The 20,668-nt window shown below is 41.0% G+C and overlaps 1 protein-coding gene across 6 annotated transcripts in view; it reads right to left on the reverse strand.

Annotated features, from left to right (window-relative positions):
- The window catches only part of MCTP1 (multiple C2 and transmembrane domain containing 1), a 1,234,258-nt gene that overhangs the window by 406,138 nt on the left and 807,452 nt on the right, over positions 1–20,668 (reverse strand). For all 6 annotated transcript variants that reach the window (XM_073589970.1, XM_073590053.1, XM_073589912.1 and 3 more), the window contains 3 exons: positions 18,445–18,547; positions 17,966–18,067; positions 17,511–17,585 (listed from right to left, as the gene is read on the reverse strand). In XM_073589970.1, coding sequence (XP_073446071.1) covers positions 17,511–17,585; positions 17,966–18,067; positions 18,445–18,547 — 280 coding nt within the window. The remainder of the gene's footprint in view (positions 1–17,510; positions 17,586–17,965; positions 18,068–18,444; positions 18,548–20,668) is intronic.

The raw sequence follows: 20,668 nt of genomic DNA on the forward strand, positions 1-20,668 counted from the left end.
AAGACTTAATACTTGGTGGCAAGCACAGCAGTCAGATGTTTTTTGTAGTTGATGAGGTTTGTGCACATGTCAGGAGGAATTTTGGTCCACTCCTCTTTGCATATCATCTGTACATCATTAAGATTTTGAGGCTGTCATTGGCAACTCGGAGCTTCAACTCCCTCCATAAGTTTGTGCTTCTTTTTGAGCCACTCCGTTGTTGCCTTGGCTGTATGTTTTGGGTCATTGTCTTGCTGGAAGACCAAGCCACGACCCATTTTAATGTCCTGGCGGAGGGAAGGAGGTTGTCACTCAGGATTTTACAGTACATGGCTCCATCCATTCTCCCATTGATGCGGTGAAGTAGTCCTGTACCCTTAGCAGACAAACACCCCCAAAACATAATGTTTCCACCTCCATTTTTGACAGTGGGGACGATGTTCTTTTGGTCATAGGCAGCATTTCTCTTCCTCCAAACACAGCGAGTTGAGTTAATGCCAAAGAGCTCAATTTTTTGTCTTAACTCACCATAGCACCTTCTCCCAATGGCTCACAGAATCATCCAGGTGTTCACTGGCAAAGTTCAGATAGGGCTGCACATGTGCCTTCTTGAGCAGGAGACCTTGCGGGCACTGCAGGATTTTAAACCTTCCCAGCTGCCTTGAGATCATTAACAAGTTAACATTGTGTAGTTTTAGGCTGATCTCTCACCTTCCTCATGATCAAGGATACCCCATGAGGTGAGATTTTGCATGGTGCCCGAGATCGATGTTGATTGACAGTCATTTTGTATTTCTTCCATTTTCTTACTATTGCACCAACAGTATTTTCCTTCTCTCCCAGCGTTTTACTTATGGTTTTGTAGCCCATTCCAGCTTTGTGCAGGTCTATGAGCAAGTCCCTGACATCCTTATAAAGCTCTTTTGTCATGTTTTGCCCATGTTGTAGAGGTTATAGTCTGACTGATTAATTGATTCTGTGGATAGGAGTTTTTTTTATAAAGGTAACTATGTAAGACAGCTGTATTTAATGCAGGTAACGAGTTGATTAGGAACATCTAACTGGTCTGTAGGAGCCAGAACTCTTAATGGTTGGTAGGGGATCAAATACTTATTTTTCACTGCAAAATGCAAATACATTTATATAATTTATACAATGTGATTCTCTGGATTTTATTTTCGATATTCTATCTCTCTATGTAAAAATTAACCTACCTTTAAAATTATAGACTGTTCATGTCTTTATCAGTTGGCAAACTTACAAAATCAGCAAGGGATCAAATACATATTTCCCCCACTGTATATGCTGAAATTAGACCGGTGGCTGGACCACAATATTAGCACAAAGAATTTATATGCTGAAATGTGGACTCGTGGCTGGAAGGCACAATTACCCCCCAAAAAAGATTTATATGCTGAAGTGGCAACTGGTCCCTGCCCCACAAAATCAGCAGCACAATAGATTTACAGTAGATGCTGAAGTGGTGACTTGTGGCTGCACGACAGAATTAGCACTTCAAATTTATATGCTGGAAGGTCGATTTGTCACAGGATCCTATCTATCTGAATTAGCTGACAATAAACCGCCTATCTATCTGACTACTTGCAGCAGCAGCAGCCTCACTATGCTGCTACACTCACAAAATGGTGCCAAAGCCACATGTCCACTTTTTATGTGGAAAGGGACATGTGACTTTCCGCAGCCAATGGCACAATCCCTTGTGTCTGGACATTGTGAATGGTTTCTGGGCCATGACTGGCTGCTGGAATTTCCACACATTAAGATAATTAAAAAAAGTCGGCTGCTATTCTGACCTCTCCCTACCCCCTCCCCTCATCAAACACGTCCCTCCCGCTCATCATACAGCACCACTATCATAGCTAAAGTCCTAAAAAAAGCATTAGTGGAAACTCAATCATTTACCGATCTTTGGCAGAATTTTACTGATTTTGAGGAGAATACTTGGGAATCCGAGCACGAATCCAAATGTGCAACATTCGTGCCGAATTTGAGAATGGTGAACATTTTCCAAACAATTTCACTCAGAGTCTGGAGGAAGAGTGGAGAGGCCACAATCCAAGCTGCTTGAGGTCTAGTGTGAAATATCCACAATCAGTGATGGTTTCGGGAGCCATGTCATCTGCTGGTGTAGGTCCACTGTGTTTTATCAAGACCAAAGTCAGCGCAGCTGGCTACCAGGAATTTTTAGAGCACTTCATGCTTCCCTCTGCCGACAAGCTTTTTGGAGATGGAAATTTGATTCTCCAGCAGGACTTGGCACCTGTCAACACTGCCAAAAGTACCAATACCTGGTTTACAAACAACAGTATCACTGTTCTTGATTGGCCAGCAAACTCACCTGACCTTAACCCCATAGAGAATCTATGGGGTATTGTGAAGAGGAAGATGAGAGACACCAGACCCAACAACGCAGACCAGCTGAAGGCTGCTATCAAAGCAACCTGGGCTTCCATAACACCTCAGCAGTGCCATAGGCTGATCGCTTCCATGCCACGCCACATTGATGCAGTAATTCATGCAAAAGGAGCCAAGTATTGAGTGTATTTACTGAACATACATATCAGTAGTCCAACATTTCAGATTTTAAAATCATTTTCAAGCTGGTGTTATAAAATATTCTAATTTACTGAGATAATGACTTTTGGGTTTTCATTGGCTGTAAGCCATAATCATCAACATTAACAGAAATAAACACTTGAAATAGATCCCTCTGTTTGCAGTAACTCCATATAATATGAGTTTCACTTTTTGTATTGAAGAACTTAAATGAACTTTTTGATGATATTCTAATTTTGTGAGAAGCACCTGTATTTTTGGCCCATTTTGTCTATGGAAAAATAAGCTGGCTAATAATTCTGCACAGGTTCATAGAGGATGTTAGTATCCTTAGGCCGCACCCTTCCTCATTATACAAACTGCTTCTTCGATTAAACATTCAGGTTTATACAGCTTGAAGTTAGAAAATCTGCATAAAATTGATGATATGATAAATATAGTCACTTGCCTAATAATTCTGCACACAATGAAGTTCTAGGAATTATCCTTGGTGTCAGAATTTCAATGTTCGGAAGTGTCTTAAAACAATAGGTTTAATCTCTCTCCGCTGTAAATGTTAGAGATTGTGTCAATGCTCAAAAATATTTTTAAAACTTATGTGGATAATGCCAATTTCATTGTTGAAGTTATAGATGCTTTTTCCAGTAAATACTATTAAGCGGGGTCCGGTGATCATTGGAAGAGTCAGTTATAATGATCCTGGGCTGTAGGAGGTATTTAATGAGAGTTTAGTCTAGTAAGCATATCAATTTACAACTTCTCAGTCTGAAAAAAGAAAAAAAAAAGATGAAACTTATTGTGTATACACAGCAGATTGGTGTAATACTTGCATTATAGGACTTTGGAGCAATATTTCTCAAAGCTTCTCTGGTGATACTAGGGACCTAAAAATCATTGTCCAAGTTGGTGCAATTGTGACCAGGCCAAGAAAGGAGGGGAAACCGCTGGTGGCTAACACTATTTTTAACTGGTTGTGAGTCAGAAAGCTATTAGAGGCCGCTCCATTGGAGGACATTATTGCTGCATTGCTGGTGGCACGGTGATGGTGCTGCATGGCACTGCCTGTGTCTGGCAAAAGAGGAAGTAGACTTTGCTACTTACCGTGGGATCAGGGACAGGTGAGTAGCATAGTTGTTTTGATCATTGAAGTGGACCACTGTGGGGGCCATTATTAATGTCTGGGGCTACATGGAGAAACAATAGTTCTTTTTTAAGGGACATCAAAGGGGAATATTACAACTATATGAGGGCTACAAAGAGGAAGGTTACTACTATAATGACGGTCACAAAAGTAGACATTACACTGTATGGGTGCCATGGAGGCATTAACACCGTATTTGGTTACAAATATGGATATTAGCACTGTATGGGATCAATAGCGTAGCTAGCAGGGGTCAGAAGTGCAAACCGCCCCGGACTCACTCTCGATCATTGCTACCTACTATGTGCAAAGCGCAGCAATAACGTCTTCACTGGCTGATGCATTTTGGACAATGAACAATTCTCATATTTTTATTTACGAGTATTAGAGAGGTTGTCCAAGTTTGTGATGAGTCTGCAGTCATTCTATGTGACCTCAGACTTCTGAATTCTCACAGTGTGCATGCACGCTGTCATGATTCTCTGGTGCTGGCAATTTGCATACATGTGGTCATGCACTGACTAGACATGCGTGACCTCACTGAATGAAAATGAACTGAGCGAGGCTGGGCACGTCTAGTCAGAATGTGTCCAGAAGTATCCAAATCATGTACTTGTGCCAGGGAGAATCCTAAAAGTGTGCAGTGCATGCACTGTGAGAATTCAGAAGCCTGCAGCCACCTATAGTGATTGCAGACTTTCATCTCAAACCTGGACGCACCCTTTAATTATAAAATGAAACCCTGAAGCCAATCCTAACAGTGTGTGATATCCTCACTGTTGGGATTCAGCTCTGCTTGCTGCTTTCAGCAGTCCTCACATGGCCACTTCACTCACATGCGATTTTCATACTGTTGTGTAACAACAAACTTCTCTTCTGCTTCTCTAAGTTTTTTAACTGAATATTGGATTAGGGAGAGCAGCTCGTTGGCACGTGACTAAGTGTGCAAATCACATATGTGAATGGGGGGGGGGACGCCAAACTGAATCTTGCCTGGGTGTCAGAAAACCTAGATTCACCTCTGATAGACCCTACACTTTTAGACCATAGGCAGAACAGATCTGAATACAAGATTTTCAAATTGACACTGTTCATATAATTATGTTTTAAAGTATGATCCAAACTTGAATTTTGATAAAGATGTGGCTAGGAGCATAAGAGGCACATGTTAATTTTTTTGAAAATTTTATATCATATTGATTTTTTGGAAATGCTTTTCAAAATTTTATGTTTGCTTATGCATGGGTAAAATATTAACATACTCTTATGTCATATTGGGTGGAAGCCTGTACAGTTATGAAGAGAAACGCGGCATGCAACATAGAAACTTGCATTTTTTCATAAAATGTTTAAATTAATTTTAACCCCTTCCTGACATCAGACGTACTATCCCGTCCATGGGGCCCAGGCCCCTATGCCCATGGACGGGATAGTACGTCTACCGCGATCAGCGGCGCCCACGTGGTGAGCGCCGCTGATCGCGGCCGGGTGTCAGCTGATTATCACAGCTGACACCCTGCACTATGTGTCAGGGGCGGTCACGGACCGCCCCCGACACGTTAACCCCTTGCACACCGCGATCAAACATGATCGCGGTGTATCGGGAGTTAAAGGGAAGCATCGGCAGGGAGGGGGCTCCCTCCGTGCTTCCCTGAGGCCCCCACGGCAGCGCAATGTGCAGCACTGCTGCGGGGGGCTCCTATCCTCCAGGCCCCCGAATCCAAGATGGCGACGGGGGCCTTCGGGGACCTGAGGAAGCTGGCTTCCTCAGTGCCTGCAAAGCGCAGGCAAGAGGAAGTCTGCTTCAATGCCTGTGACAGATTGCTGATCTGTCACAGTGATCTGTGATGTGACAGATCAGCGATCTGTCACAGGACAGTGATGTCCCACCTGGGACTATGTAATAAAATAAAAAAAAAATTAAAAAAAAAATGTAAAAATAAATTAAAAAAAATCGCCAAATAAATTAGTAAAAACAAAAAAAATATTCCCCAATAAATTCATTTTTTGAAAATAATAAAAAAAAAACAATAAAAGTACACATATTAGGTATCGCCGCATCCGTAATGACCCGCCCTATAAAACTGTCCCATTAGTTAACCCTTTTAGCGAACCCCTTAAAAAATAAAAATAAAAAACGAAGCAAAAAATAATGATTTATTATCATACCGCCAAACAAAAAGTGTAATAACGCGCGATCAAAAAGACGCATATAAATATCCATGGTACCGCTGAAAACGTCATCTTGTCCCGCAAAAAACGAGCTGCCACACAGCATCATCAGCGAAAAACTGAAAAAGTTATAGCTCGCAGAATAAAGCGATGCAAAAATAATTATTTTTTATATAAAATAGTTTTCATTGCATAAAACCGACAAAAACATAAAAAAAGACCTAAATAAGGTATCGCTGTAACCGTACTGACCCGAAGAATAAAACCGCTTTATCGATTTTACCGCACGCGGAATGGTGTAAACGCACCCCCCCAAAAGAAATTCATGAAACGCTGGTTTTTGTTCATTCTGCGTCCCAAAAATAGGAATAAAAAGCGATCAAAAAATGTCACGTGCCCGAAAATGGTACCAATAAAAACGTCAACTCGTCCCGCAAAAAATAAGACCTCACATGACTCAGTGGGTCAAAATACGGAAAAATTATAGCTCTCAAAATGTGGTGATGCAAAAACTATTTTACAATAAAAAGCGTCTTTTAGCGTGTGACAGCCGCCAAACATAAAAACCGCCATAAATAGTAAGTCAAACCCCCCGTTATCACCCCCTTAGTTAGGGAAAAATAATAAAACTAAAAAAAAAGTATTTATCTCCATTTTCCCATTAGGGTAAGGCTGTGTGCACACGCTGCGGATTAGGTGCGGATTCATCCGCGCGGATTTTGTAAAATCCGCAGGTGAAACCGCAGGTCAAAAGACCTGCGGTTTTACCTGCAGATTGCTCTGCGGTTTTGTCCTGCGGTTTTTCATCTCCTCATTAGAGGAGATGGCAAACCGCAGGAGAATCCGCAGAAAGAATTGACATGTCAATTCTTTCTGCGGATTGAAAACCGCAAATAATCCGCGTGGAAAATTCCGCACCGTCTGCACTGCGGTTTTTGATTCCCATAGGGAATCATGGTACTGGGGTCCGCAGCAGCCAAAACCGCTGCGGAACTGCAGCAAAATCCGCAGCGTGTGCACACAGCCTTAGGGTTAGGGCTAGGGTTAGGGCTAGGGTTAGGGCTAGGGCTAGGGTTAGGGTTAGGGCTAGGGTTAGGGCTAGGGTTAGGGCTAGGGTTAGGGTTAGGGCTAGGGTTAGGGCTAGGGTTAGGGCTCAGATTAGGGTTAGGGGTGTGTTGGGGTTAGGGTTGGAGTTATAATTGGGGGTTTCCACTGTTTGGGCACATCAGGGGCTCTCCAAATGCAACATGGCGTCTGATCTCAATTCCAGCCAATTCTGAGTTGAAAAAGTCAAATGGTGCTCCTTCCCTTCCAAGCTCTGCCATGCGCCCAAACAGTGTTTTATCCCCACATGTAGGGTATCAGCCTACTCAGGACAAATTGCAAAACAATTTTTGGGGTCCAATTTCTCCTGTTACCCTTAGGAAAATAAAAAATTGGGGGCAAAAATATCATTTTTGTGGAAAAAAATGATTTTTTTATTTTCATGTCCGAGTGTTATAAACTTCTGTGAAGCACTTGGGGGTTCAAAGTGCTCACCACACATCTAGATAAGTTCCGTGGGGGGTCTAGTGTCCAAAATGGGGTCACTTGTGGGGAGTTTCAATAGTTTAGGTACATCAGGGGCTCTCCAAACGCACATGACACCCGCAGACCATTCCATCAAAGTCTGCATTCCAAAACGTCACTGCTTCCCTTCCGAGCCCCGACGTGTGTCCATACAGTAGTTTTCTCCCACATATGGGGTGTCAGCGTACTCAGGCCAAATTGGACAACAACTTTTGGGGTCCAATTTCTCCTGTTACCCTTGGGAAAATGAAAAAATTGGGGACTAATTGATCATGTTTCTGGAAAAAATACGATTTTTTTATTTTCATGCCCTGGCATTATAAACTTCTGTGAAGCCCTTGGGGGTTCAAAGTGCTCACCTCACATCTAGATAAGTTCCTTAGTGGGTCTAGTTTTCAAAATGGGGTCATTTGTGGGGGGTTTCCACTGTTTAGGTACATTAGGGGCTCTCCAAAGGCAACATGACACTCGCAGACCATTCCATCAAAGTCTGCATACCAAAACGTCACTACTTCCCTTCCGAGCCCCGACGTGTGCCCATACAGTAGTTTTCACCCACATATGGGGTATCAGCATACTCAGGACAAATTGGACAACAACTTTTGGGGTCCAATTTCTCCTGGTACCCTTGGGAAAATAAAAAAATGGTGACTAAAAGATCATGTTTGTGGAAAAAATACGAATTTTTTATTTTCACGCCCGGGCGTTATAAACTTCTGTGAAGCACTGGGGGGTTCAAAGTGCTCACCACACATCTAGATAAGTTCCTTGGGGGTCTAGTTTACAAAATGGTGTCATTTGTGGGGGGTTTCCACTGTTTAGGTACATTAGGGGCTCTCCAAAGGCAACATGACACCCGCAGACCATTCCATCAAAGTCTGCATTCCAAAACGTCACTACTTCCCTTCCGAGCCCCGACGTGTGCCCATACAGTAGTTTTCTCCCACATATGGGGTATCAGCATACTCAGGACAAATTGGACAACAACTTTTGGGGTCCAATTTCTCCTGGTACCCTTGGGAAAATAAAAAAATGGTGACTAAAAGATCATGTTTGTGGAAAAAATACGAATTATTTATTTTCACGCCCGGGCATTATAAACTTCTGTGAAGCACTGGGGGGGTCAAAGTGCTCACCACACATCTAGATAAGTTCCTTGGGGGGTCTAGTTTCCAAAATGGTGTCATTTGTGGGGGGTTTCCACTGTTTTGGTACATCAGGAGTTTTCCAAACGCGACATGGTGTCCGATCTCAATTCCAGCCAAAAACGTCAAATGGCGCTGCTTCCCTTCCGAGCTCTGCCATGCGCCCAAATAGTGGTTTACCCCCACATGTGTGGTATCAGCGTACTCAGAACAAATTGCACAATAACTTTTACGGTCCTGTTACCCTTGGAAAAATAAGAATTGAGGGTGAAAAGATCATTTTTGTGGAAAAAATATGATTTTTTAATTGTATGGCTTTATGTTATAAACTTCTGTGAAGCCCATGGGGGTTCAAAGTTCTCACCACACATCTAGATAAGTTCCTTAGGGGGTCTAGTTTCCAAAATGGTGTCATTTGTGGGGGATTTCCACTGTTTTGGTACATCAGGGGTTTTCCAAACGCGACATGGTGTCCGATCTCAATTCCAGCCAAAAACGTCAAAGGGCGCTGCTTCCCTTCCGAGCTCTGCCATGCGCCCAAATAGTGGTTTACCCCCACATGTGGGGTATCAGCGTACTCAGGACAAATTGCACAATAACTTTTAGGGTCCTGTTACTCTTGGAAAAATAAGAATTGAGGGTGAAAAGATCATTTTTGTGGAAAAAATATGATTTTTTAATTGTATGGCTGTATGTTATAAACTTCTGTGAAGCCCATGGGGGTTCAAAGTTCTCACCACACATCTAGATAAGTTCCTTAGGGGGTCTAGTTTCCAAAATGGTGTCATTTGTGGGGGATTTCCACTGTTTTGGTACATCAGGGGTTTTCCAAACGCGACATGGTGTCCGATCTCAATTCCAGCCAAAAACATCAAATGGCATTGCTTCCCTTCCGAGCTCTGCCATGCGCCCAAATAGTGGTTTACCCCCACATGTGGGGTATCAGCGTACTCAGGACAAATTGCACAATAACTTTTAGGGTCCTGTTACCCTTGGGAAAATAAAAATTGGGGTGAAAAGATCATTTTTGTGGAAAAAATATGATTTTTTAATTGTACCGCTGTACGTTATAAACTTCTGTAAAGCCCTTGTGGGTTCAAAGTTCTCACCACATATCTAGATAAGTTCCTTGGGGGGTCTAGTTTCCAAAATGGGGTCACTTGTAGGGGGTTTCCACTGTTTAGGTACATCAGGGACTCTCCAAACGTGACATGGCGTCCGATCTGAATTCCAGCCAATTTTGCATTGAAAAAGTCAAACGGCGCTCCTTCCATTCTGAGCTCTGCCATGCTCCGAAACAGTCGTTCCCCCCCACAAATCAGGTATCAGCGTACTCAGGACAAATTGCACAATAACTTTTGCAGTCCAATTTCTCCTGTTACCCTTGGTAAAATAAAAAAAATTGAACCTGAAGTATTTTTTTTGTGAAAAAAAGTTAGATGTTCATTTCTTTTTAAATATTCAAAAAAATTCCTGTGACACACCTAATGGGTTAATAAACTTCTTGAATGTGGTTTTGAGCACCTTAAGGGGTTCAGTTTTTAGAATGGTGTCACTTTTGGGTATTTTCTATCATATAGACCCCTCAAAGTGGCTTCAAATGTGATGTGGTCCTAAAAATAAAATGGTGTTGTAAAAATGAGAAATCGCTGGTCAACTTTTAACCCTTATAACTTCCTAACAAAAAAAAATTTTGGTTCCAAAATTGTGCTGATGTAAAGTAAACATGTGGGAAATGTTACTTATCAAGTATTTTGTGTGCCGTATCTCTGATTTAAGGGCATAAAAATTCAAAGTTGGAAAATTGCGAAATTTTCAAAATTTTTGCCAAATTTCCATTTTTTTCACAAATAAACGCAAGTTATTTGAATGAAATTTTACCACTGACATGAAGTACAATATGTCACGAGAAAACAATGTCAGAATCACCGGGATCCATGGAAGCGTTCCAGAGTTATGACCTCATAAAGGTACAGTGGTCAGAATTGTAAAAATTGGCCCGGTCATGAACGTGCAAACCACCCTTGGGGGTGAAGGGGTTAAGAAAACTAATGTATATAGAAATGTTTTTCTTCACATTTTGCATTTTCTAACACACTATTACCAAGGAATAAAATCTGAAAAGAATTAAAAACAGAGGAAAATTGTCATGGTATGGGCTTTGCTCAGTAACGGGATGATGGTAACATTCAGACATACAGTTGTGGCCAAAAGTATTGACACCCCTGCAATTCTGTCAGATAATACTCAGTTTCTTCCTGAAAATGATTGCAAACACAAATTCTTTGGTATTATTATCTTCATTTAATTTGTCTTAAATGAAAAAACACAAAAGAGAATCAAGCAAAAAGCAAAACATTGATCATTTCACACAAAAAATCCAAAAATGGGCCACACAAAAGTATTGGCACCCTCAGCCTAATACTTGGTTGCATAACCTTTAACCAAAATAACTGCGACCAACCGCTTCCGGTAACCACCAATGAGTTTCTTACAATGCTCTGCTGGAATTTTAGACCATTCTTCTTTGGCAAGCTGCTCCAGGTCCCTGATATTAGAAGGGTGCCTTCTCCAAACTGCCATTTTTAGATCTCTCCACAGGTGTTCCATGGGATTCAGGTCTGGACTCATTGCTGGCCACCTTAGAAGTCTCCAGTGCTGTCTCTCAAACCATTTTCTAGTGCTTTTTGAAGTGTGTTTTGGGTCATTGTCCTGCTGGAAGACCTATGACCTCTGAGGGAGACCCAGCTTTCTCATACTGAGCCCTACATTATGCTGCAAAATTTGTTGGTAGTCTTCAGACTTCATAATGCCATGCACACGGTCAAGCAGTCCAGTGCCAGAGGCAGCAAAGCAACCCCAAAACATCAGGGAACCTCCGCCATGTTTGACTGTAGGGACCGTGTTCTTTTCTTTGAATGCCTCTTTTTTCTCCTGTAAACTCTATGTTGATGCCTTTGCCCAAAAAGCTCTACTTTTGTCTCATCTGACCAGAGAACATTCTTCCAAAACATTTTAGGCTTTTTCAGGTAAGTTTTAGCAAACTCCAGCCTGGCTTTTTTATGTCTCGGAGTAAGAAGTGGGGTCTTCCTGGGTCTCCTACCATACAGTCCCTTTTCATTCAGACGCCGACGGATAGTACAGGTTGACACTGTTGTACCCATGGACTACAGGGCAGCTTGAACTTGTTTGGATGTTAGTCGAGGTTCTTTATCCAACATCCGCACAATCTTGCATTGAAATCTCTTGTCAATTTTTCTTTTCCGTCCAAATCTAGGGAGGTTAGCCACAGTGCCATTGGCTTTAAACTTCTTGATGACACTGCGCACGGTAGACACAGGAACATTCAGATCTTTGGAGATGGACTTGTAGCCTTGAGATTGCTCATGCTTCCTCACAATTTGGTTTCTCAAGTCCTCAGACAGTTCTTTGGTCTTCTTTCTTTTCTCCATGCTCAATGTGGTACACACAAGGACACAGAACAGAGGTTGAGTCAACTTTAATCCATGTCAACTGGCTGCAAGTATGATTTAGTTATTGCCAACACCTGTTAGGTGCCACAGGTAAATTACAGGTGCTGTTAATTACACAAATTAGAGAAGCATCACATGATTTTTCAAACAGTGTCAATACTTTTGTCCACCCTCTTTTTTATGTTTGGTGTGGAATTATATCCAATTTGGCTTTAGGACTATTCTTTTTGTGTTTTTTCATTTAAGACAAATTAAATGAAGATAATAATACCAAAGAATTTGTGTTTACAATCATTTTCAGGAAGAAACTGAGTATTATCTGACAGAATTGCAGGGGTGTCAATACTTTTGGCCACAACTGTACGTTATATGGTGCTGTTTAGTTTGCCATTGTATAGTGGTATTATTGGTAATTATGGTCTTAGTATAGTGGACTTTGTTCAGTAATAGTATAGATATTTATTATTTGGTAACTGTATGACTATTACTTAGATATATGACTGTATTATTTAGACCTATCACTGATAAAATTATCTCATTGCTGCATTTTCTGTGAGATTTCTATATTACATTTATTGTATTATTATTTTATATGGAGGGCAAACATATGTCTTCATAGGCTCTAAGAATTTCATCTGGGTCCATACATGTAAGTGTTAGTGGTAAAGGGGCCAGGAGGAAATTTTGCCCCGCGGCCCACAGAACTCTAGTTATGTCATTTGATGAGGCAACCCCCCAGATGTTGGTTAGGGAGTTTTGACCAAAGAGATCATGTGCATGATGTGGAGCACAGTATCATTTACTGGGTTTATCACTTACTGGGATTCTTGCTGCAGTTTTGAAAAAAATCATTGTTTTCTCTGCTATAAACCTTAAGCCCCCTTCTCACATAGCGAAATCGCTACCGATATTGCTAAAGCGTCACCGATTTTGTGACGCAACAGCAATATCGCTAGCGATCTCGCTACATGTGACTCGTACCTGCGACCGGCCCCCCCGCTGGATATCACTGATCACGCTCGAATGTCCTGGGCCATTTCTTCCTCATTGGCGTCCCGCTGGCGCCGACTAGCGACGCATGGACGCAGGCGGAAGTCGTCATCATCGTTGCCGTGTGACAGGAAAGAGTGACCGCCGCTGGATCGCTTATCACTGCTGTGTCACTGGGGAGATCTGCCTGTTCGCAGCTCACTAGATACCATTTAGTGATGTATCAGCGATCCTGACCGGGTCATATTGTTGTCGGGATCGCTGGTGCATCGCTAAATATAACGGGACCCTTACAGTTCTCTGGATGCTGAGCTCTGAAAAACCCCATCCACATCACTGATTGGGAGATTTTTGTGTATACACTGTGCATACTCAGAAAGCTGCCAATCAGTGGTGGGGACAGGGTTATACAGGACTCATGAATATGGAGGACTACAGTACAGGAAATCTATTAGTCCTCTAATGATAATCTCCTGCTGATAAAAAAGACTTTATCAAAATTATAGAAACCTGCCCACATTCTGAGTAGAGACTAGCCAAACTATTCAAAAATAATGGATCGCAGTTCTCGGTCGAGAGCCTCTGCCTCTTTATTTCATCAATTTGTACAGGGATTGGACCCTGAACCCCACTGATCAAAACATCTGACACGTCACTGTGACACGTCAAACAATTTTAAGATGGTGCAGTTGGTGCCCATCAATGACTTATGACTGCATTCATTTGTCTTCATATTAAATTTTATTTCAAATACGTAAACATTTTTGATGATTATTATCCAGCAAATTTTATTACCGTATGTAAATGGCAATTGGCTGATAATATAGCTAGAGGCTCTTAGATGACAGTTGAGGTTAAAATGGCGTGCACTTGGCTGCCATGTTTGTACAATATTGCAACCCAACCTGAGGCTTAGCTTCATAGAAGAAATCTTACAATAAACTGCAAAATTGCAATATTACAATATATTGTACAAGCTACCGCAGGTTCAAGTCACCTAAGGAGACTCATAAAAAAATGTAAAGAAACAATGAAAAATATAACAAAAATATGCCTAAAAGTTCAAGTCACCCTCCTTTTTTGGAACAATAATAAAATCTAAAAAAAAGTTATTGGAAGGTGAGAAGGGAGAAAACTGAATTTTCCGCCCAAGGGCCTACATAAACCTGAAGCAGGTGTGGGAAAAAAAAACGGAGAACCCGGAGGAAACCCACGCAGAACATACAAACTCCTTGCAGATACGGTCCTTGGCAGGTGGACAATAGTTTAAGATTATTTATTGGGGTTTCTAAAAAGTTTAGGATTTCCTGGTCTTAATTGTGAGAGAATATCCAACTTATGGTCAAAACAGGAAAAAAATCTCTGTTTCTGTTCAGAATTATTCTATTTTTTTTACAAACTAGCTGAATATCATCCATGATTATTCCACACTAACAACTCATTTATTCCAGATCTTTAATTTAATATTCAATCTTTGACCGACTCTTTGCTACTTTCCATGCCCTTGTCTTCCAATGTTATCACCGAAATGTAAATGAAGCACAATATAATAAAAATATTAAGTGTAATTAACACAAAGTACATCATTATCTACAATAGAGAGCAGAATTATGGAGCTAAATAGCAATCTGGGTCAAATAAAGGATGACTAACTTCTGCCTTCGCCAGCTACGTTTCACTGTTCTATGTGAAGATGAAATAAACAGTAATATCATCAATATGATAGATGAGGCAGGATTATCGGCTTGTACTTCACACCCGGCATTCTGTCACTGACAGGTTGCAACTTCTAAAAGAATTAAGAGCAAATATCTGAATATGTCCGCGTCTGCCTTTATGCAATTTAGTTTTCTCCATGAGATCATCCTGGTTATTCTAAACCTGGTCTTCCCTTGAGAATATTTGTCCTTATGACAACCTCCCAACCCCCAAGCATCAGATGGTTCCATACAATTCCGTTATTTACGCAGTCTGAGACAAGAATAATTTAAGTTATGATTGAGGTACATTGTCAGGATGGTGTCGAGGAGCCCTGCTCCCCTGTGTATAGCTCCATCTCACTCTTATTGTTATTATTTTTTCAAGCGACATATGCAAAGAGCGGCCCTATTAAAGGAATCAGAGCTGAGCAAGGTCTCTGTTAAAAACACATTCTGCTCCGAGACCTTCCCTATGTGAAAAGTCAAATATATGTCTTCTTCAATAAAGGAAAATATACATAATAAATGTAGTAGATATTTACAGTCATATGTTAAAGTTTGGGCACCCCTATTAATGTTAACCTTTTTTCTTTATAACAATTTTGGTTTTTGCAACAGCTATTTCAGTTTCATATATCTAATAACTGATGGACTCAGTTATATTTCTGGATTCAAATGAGGTTTATTGTACTAACAGAAAATGTGCAATCTGCATTTAAACAAAATTTGACCGGTGCAAAAGTATGGCCACCTCAACATAAAAGTGACATTAATATTTCATAGATCCTCCTTTTGCAAAAATAACAGCCTCTAGTCACTTCCTGTAGCTATTAATGAGTTCCTGGATCCTGGATGAAGGTATTTGTGACTATTCCTGTTTACAAAACAATTCCAGTTCAGTTAAGTTTGATGGTCGCCGAGCATGGACAGCCCACTTCAAATCATCCCACAAATGTTCAATGATATTCAGGTCTGGGGACTGGGATGGTCATTCCGGAACATTGTAATTGTTCCTCTGCATGAATGCCTGAGTAGATTTGGAGCGGTGTTTTGGATCATTGTCTTGCTGAAATATCCATCCCCTGCGTAACTTCAACTTCGTCACTGATTCTTGCACATTATTGTCAAGAATCTGCTGATACTGAGTTGAATCCATGCGACCCTCAACTTTAACAATATTCCCGGTGCCGGCATTAGCCACACAGCCCCAAAGCATGATGGAACCTCCACCAAATTTTACTGTGGGTAGCAAGTGTTTTTCTTGGAATGCTGTGTTTTTTAGCCTCCATGCATAATGCCTTTTTGTATGACCAAACAACTCAATCTTTGTTTCATTAGTCCACAGGACCTTCTTCCAAAATGCAACTGGCTTGTCCAAATGTGCTTTTTCATACCTCAGGCGACTCTGTGGCGTGCTTGAAGAAACGGCTTTTTTCGCATCACTCTCCCATACAGCTTCTCCTTGTGCAAAGTGCGCTGTATTGTTGACTGATGCACAGTGACACCATCTGCAGCAAGATGATGCTGCAGGTCTTTGGAGGTGGTCTGTGGATTGTCCTTGACTGTTCTCACCATTCTTCTTCTCTGCCTTTCTGATATTTTTCTTGGCCTGCCACTTCTGGGCTTAACAAGAACTGTACCTGTGTTCTTCCATTTCCTTACTATGTTCCTCACAGTGGAAACTGACAGGTTAAATCTCTGAGACAACTTTTTGTATCCTTCCCCTGAAAAGCTATGTTGAATAATCTTTGTTTTCAGATCATTTGAGAGTTGTTTTGAGGAGCCCATGATGCCACTCTTCATAGGAGAATCAAATAGGAGAACTACTTGCAAGTGGCCACCTTAAATACCTTTTCTCATGATTTGATACACCTGGCTATGAAGTTCAAAGCTCAATGAGGTTACAAAACCAATTTAGTGCTTCAGGAAGTCAGTAAAAAGTAGTTAGGAGTGTTCAAATCAAGAAAATGATAAGGGTGCCCATACTTTTGCACCGGTCAAATTTTGTTTTAATGCAGATTGCACATTTTCTGTTAGTACAATAAACCTCATTTAAATCCAGAAATATAACTGAGTCCATCAGTTATTAGATATATGAAACTGAAATAGCTGTTGCAAAAACCAAAATTGTTATAAAGAAAAAGGTTAACATTAATAGGGGTGCCCAAACTTTAACATATGACTGTATATAGAATCATAACATATAATGAAACAAAGTTGATTTTGTCATTTAGCACAGCTCTATGAGGTTTTTCTGTTTTTACCTGGGACCCACACTGTCCGGATTCCTGCTGCCAAGAGGAATTTAACTTTTATTCCTCCCGGCAGAGTACAGGTTTCAGTCATGGGAGCCGCCGGCACGGCTACAGTCATTGCTCTGTGTATAGAGAACCACGTCGATCAGTCAGTGTCGGGGCGGTTACAGCCGGGGGCAGTTACAGTCAGTGCTTTCTATACATGGAGCGGTAACTGAACTACAATCCTATGACTGAAACCCGAACACTGCTGGGAGGAATAAAGTTAATTTCCTCCTGACAGAGGGGGTCTAAGTGCATGCGCCGGGCAGGTTTATAACACTACTAACCTGCAGATTAACACCCCATATATAGAGAGAGATTTTTCACATGACAGGTTCCCTTTAAGAAGATGCTGGCTCACAGCAGTTTAATGACAAGTCCAGCTCTGCTGCATCTTTCCATGACTTTCATACCAGTACGATTTTTTCGTAGACTATCGAGTTGTCAATTGATGGTGTCTTATTTACCTGTTTGGAAAGTCTTTGTTCCTCTTCCACATATTTCTGTTCTTTTGGCATAAGTGTAGCCAGACTGGCTTTTACCTGCAGATAATAATGACACATATTGGAGATGAGACGACTCGCACAAAATGATCGGTTTTCTAGCTTAATTGTAATCTGTGACCGACACATGCACCCTGATTGAAAATTCACAAAAGCAAACCGTATAAAGGACATAAATGTATAATACCAAGGGAGGGTAACTCGCCTGCATACTTAACAGGAGCAATGTCATTGCTAGCAACAACAGCTGAATTGAAATTTGTGGGGAGGGTGCGCCATGCTGTGGCTGTGTCGCTCCTTGTCTTCACTTGCGGGGAGGTTGAAATGAAACGTCTAACAATTGTATACTTTTATATATGGGGAAACAAAGGGAACTGAGCTTTTCTAGAAGCGAGAAGAAAGGCAAAGTTAAGACTTACAGCATTAAAAATCACATCTATTTCAAGATGGATGACCCCCTTTGTTGGCCCTGTCAGCTGCTTGTTTTTCAAGACGTAGGCTTTCTGTTCACCATTTTGAATCTGTGGAAAGAAAGACATGACAGCCGTCTGTCTCATGGTCTCCACTGAATACACTCCCCCGGCCACCTTTGACCTCCAGCTGCTGAAACTGACAAGGAGTCCAAAACAACTGTGGCAATTCTGACAAGTACCTGTTCATTACCAGCACCGAGCCTGTCAGGAGAAATTAACTACCGTGGGATTCAACATGGTCGTGGACCGAGGGTGTTAAATTCTATTTATTTATTTTTTTCATTTTTGTCTGCGTTTGTGCGGACTGGTGTGAGATTTTTAATATCTCAGTTGAGAACTGACTGACGTTGCACGGAAATTTTCTTTTTTTTTTCCTTATGGATTGAGAGAAACATTGAGATGTATGGCAGGTGAATGAGACTTACAGACAGCAAGGGGATAGCAACTTTGCCCAGAAAGTCAGCACTTCGGTCTCGGTCTTCATCATACACTGTCACTTCAAGGACGGAGTGGATATCATTGACATTGCTTTATGGGAAAAGGATATAGAGAAGGAAATAACAGATTATTAATTAGGAGAAGAATAAGTTTCCCATTTACAGCATAATTGCGACAAGACGTTACACGAATCTGATGATTTCAATGGCTTGTGTTAAAGAACAGATAAACTCAGCTGAATATATTAGAAAAGACTTCCTATATAAAGGGTCCCCAATGTAAACTGATCAAGTCTTTCTTCTCATTGTCCAAGCATGACCACTAGCCACACTCATGGATGGTGCCTCCTGCATTACCCTGCATGAGGTTTTAGGGGGGCACTCAGCAAATGTTTAAAAGGATTTGCATTGCAAAGGGTGACATTTAAAGCTGACGTTGCATGTCAATTACTGTGCAGATTTTGCACTGATTTATTTTAAGCAGTAAGTGAATCACATTTATTAAAAACTCATCTACCGTACTTTGCTGGGACTGAAAATCTGCAGCATTTCTGCCCAGGAGAAACATACCATAAATGAGTTGGCAATGCAAACTGATTAAACATAATAAAATACTTAATTATAATATGGGCTTTGATGTCCCAATTTTAGCGTCAATCTACTCCAATCCAGGGTTCATTCCTACACACGAAGGGAACTTTCTCATCCCCTCAGAGATGGCATGTCACTATGCAAACTGTCTCTTCAGAGAGGAAGAGGACTTAAACTTAATGTCACCTATTAGACTTAGCAATACTAGAAGTCAATATCCACCCTTTAACAAGCCTTGCCATATAATGTAGGATAAGAGCCAAGCCAGAATTTCAATTTGCCATCACGTGTTTCGGGGGGGGGGGGGGAGTTGCACCTCTTCAGTGAAAAGCATGAGATCTGATTTAGGTGTATGATAGGCCTCTAATTGTGGTTTAATTGGAAACGTTTGATGTGACTGATATGCCAGTGTAAGAAGACTTATAGGCCATGCAATACTCCTCTGGGAAATTAAATTTACAAATTGCCACTTTAGAAGGGAAGAGGAAGAGGACTTGAATTCTAGTGCCACATGTTGGAAGTTGCTATCCTAAATGTCAAAACTGACCCTTTTGATCCTGGTTTGGCTTTTATCCTAAGTCATGTGACAAAGCTCATTAAAGGGTTGACATTTTCTTTTAGGATTGCTACTTCCAATAGGTGGCACTAGAGTTCAAGTCTTCCTCTCTAAACAGCCAATTAGCACCTGACTAGTAAAGTGTTTGAAGGGGCTCAGATCTTTAACTATGCAAGCAACCTTCACTATCTCTGCATGAGCCATTATGGCTGTGGGAGGGTATCTTAGCTAGTGAATTAAGTCTGACAGATAGCCTCAACACAAGTTGCCTGCAAAGACAGAGAGGGGGAAGCGCTCCCTTTCTGTTTTGGAACAAACCCAAAAGTGGAGAGGACATGCTTTAAAATTGAGATATTAACAGAGCTATCTGAAATAAAGTATATTAGTAAGTCTAATCAATGTACATTTCCTGTACATTAAAACAAATCTTCTGGTTGGACAACCCCTGTAAGGCCTTTTTGAAGAAAGATTTATTATTGAGTTCAATTAAAGCTGTATAAATCCATGTCACTTAAACTATCCCAAATGGAAACTACAGGCAACTTCAAAAAAGATATTAAAAAATGTATTAGTATAGAGTTTTGGCCTTTACTGACGTGCATAATTGGCAACAATTTTGGAGGATGTCCTTTTTAGGTTTGCACAATATTTTGTGATTCCCATATAAACCTGTCAATATGAATAGTCTTTAGAGATTTCATCTGTCACTTTGATTTCCCTTGTTGGTCAGGCAAGCCCCGCGTGTTTTGTGTCTAACAGCCACGAAAGATGAGGCCGTGGGGACTCTAACATATCACTCAAGCACCCGTGATACTCGTTTCATACCTTAGTACCCTGTTCAAACTTGAGTAACGAGCACTTGTACTCATCAGTAATCACCATACATAAATAAAAAAACATTGTAAAATTATATAGAAGGGTATAAATCTGGCCATATACATTAGATAACTTTTGGATGACGTTTAGCTGACAGTTGTCTCTTCTGATTTACCATTACACAGGAATGTTTAGCTCGGTTGAGCGTTCCTGTGTTCTCTATAAGGAAAGATGAGTATGTTACTGCCT

Source organism: Dendrobates tinctorius, unplaced genomic scaffold (assembly GCF_039654945.1).
Source record: "Dendrobates tinctorius isolate UK_male_01 unplaced genomic scaffold, ASM3965494v1 ptg000003l, whole genome shotgun sequence".
Taxonomy (NCBI): domain Eukaryota; kingdom Metazoa; phylum Chordata; class Amphibia; order Anura; family Dendrobatidae; genus Dendrobates; species Dendrobates tinctorius.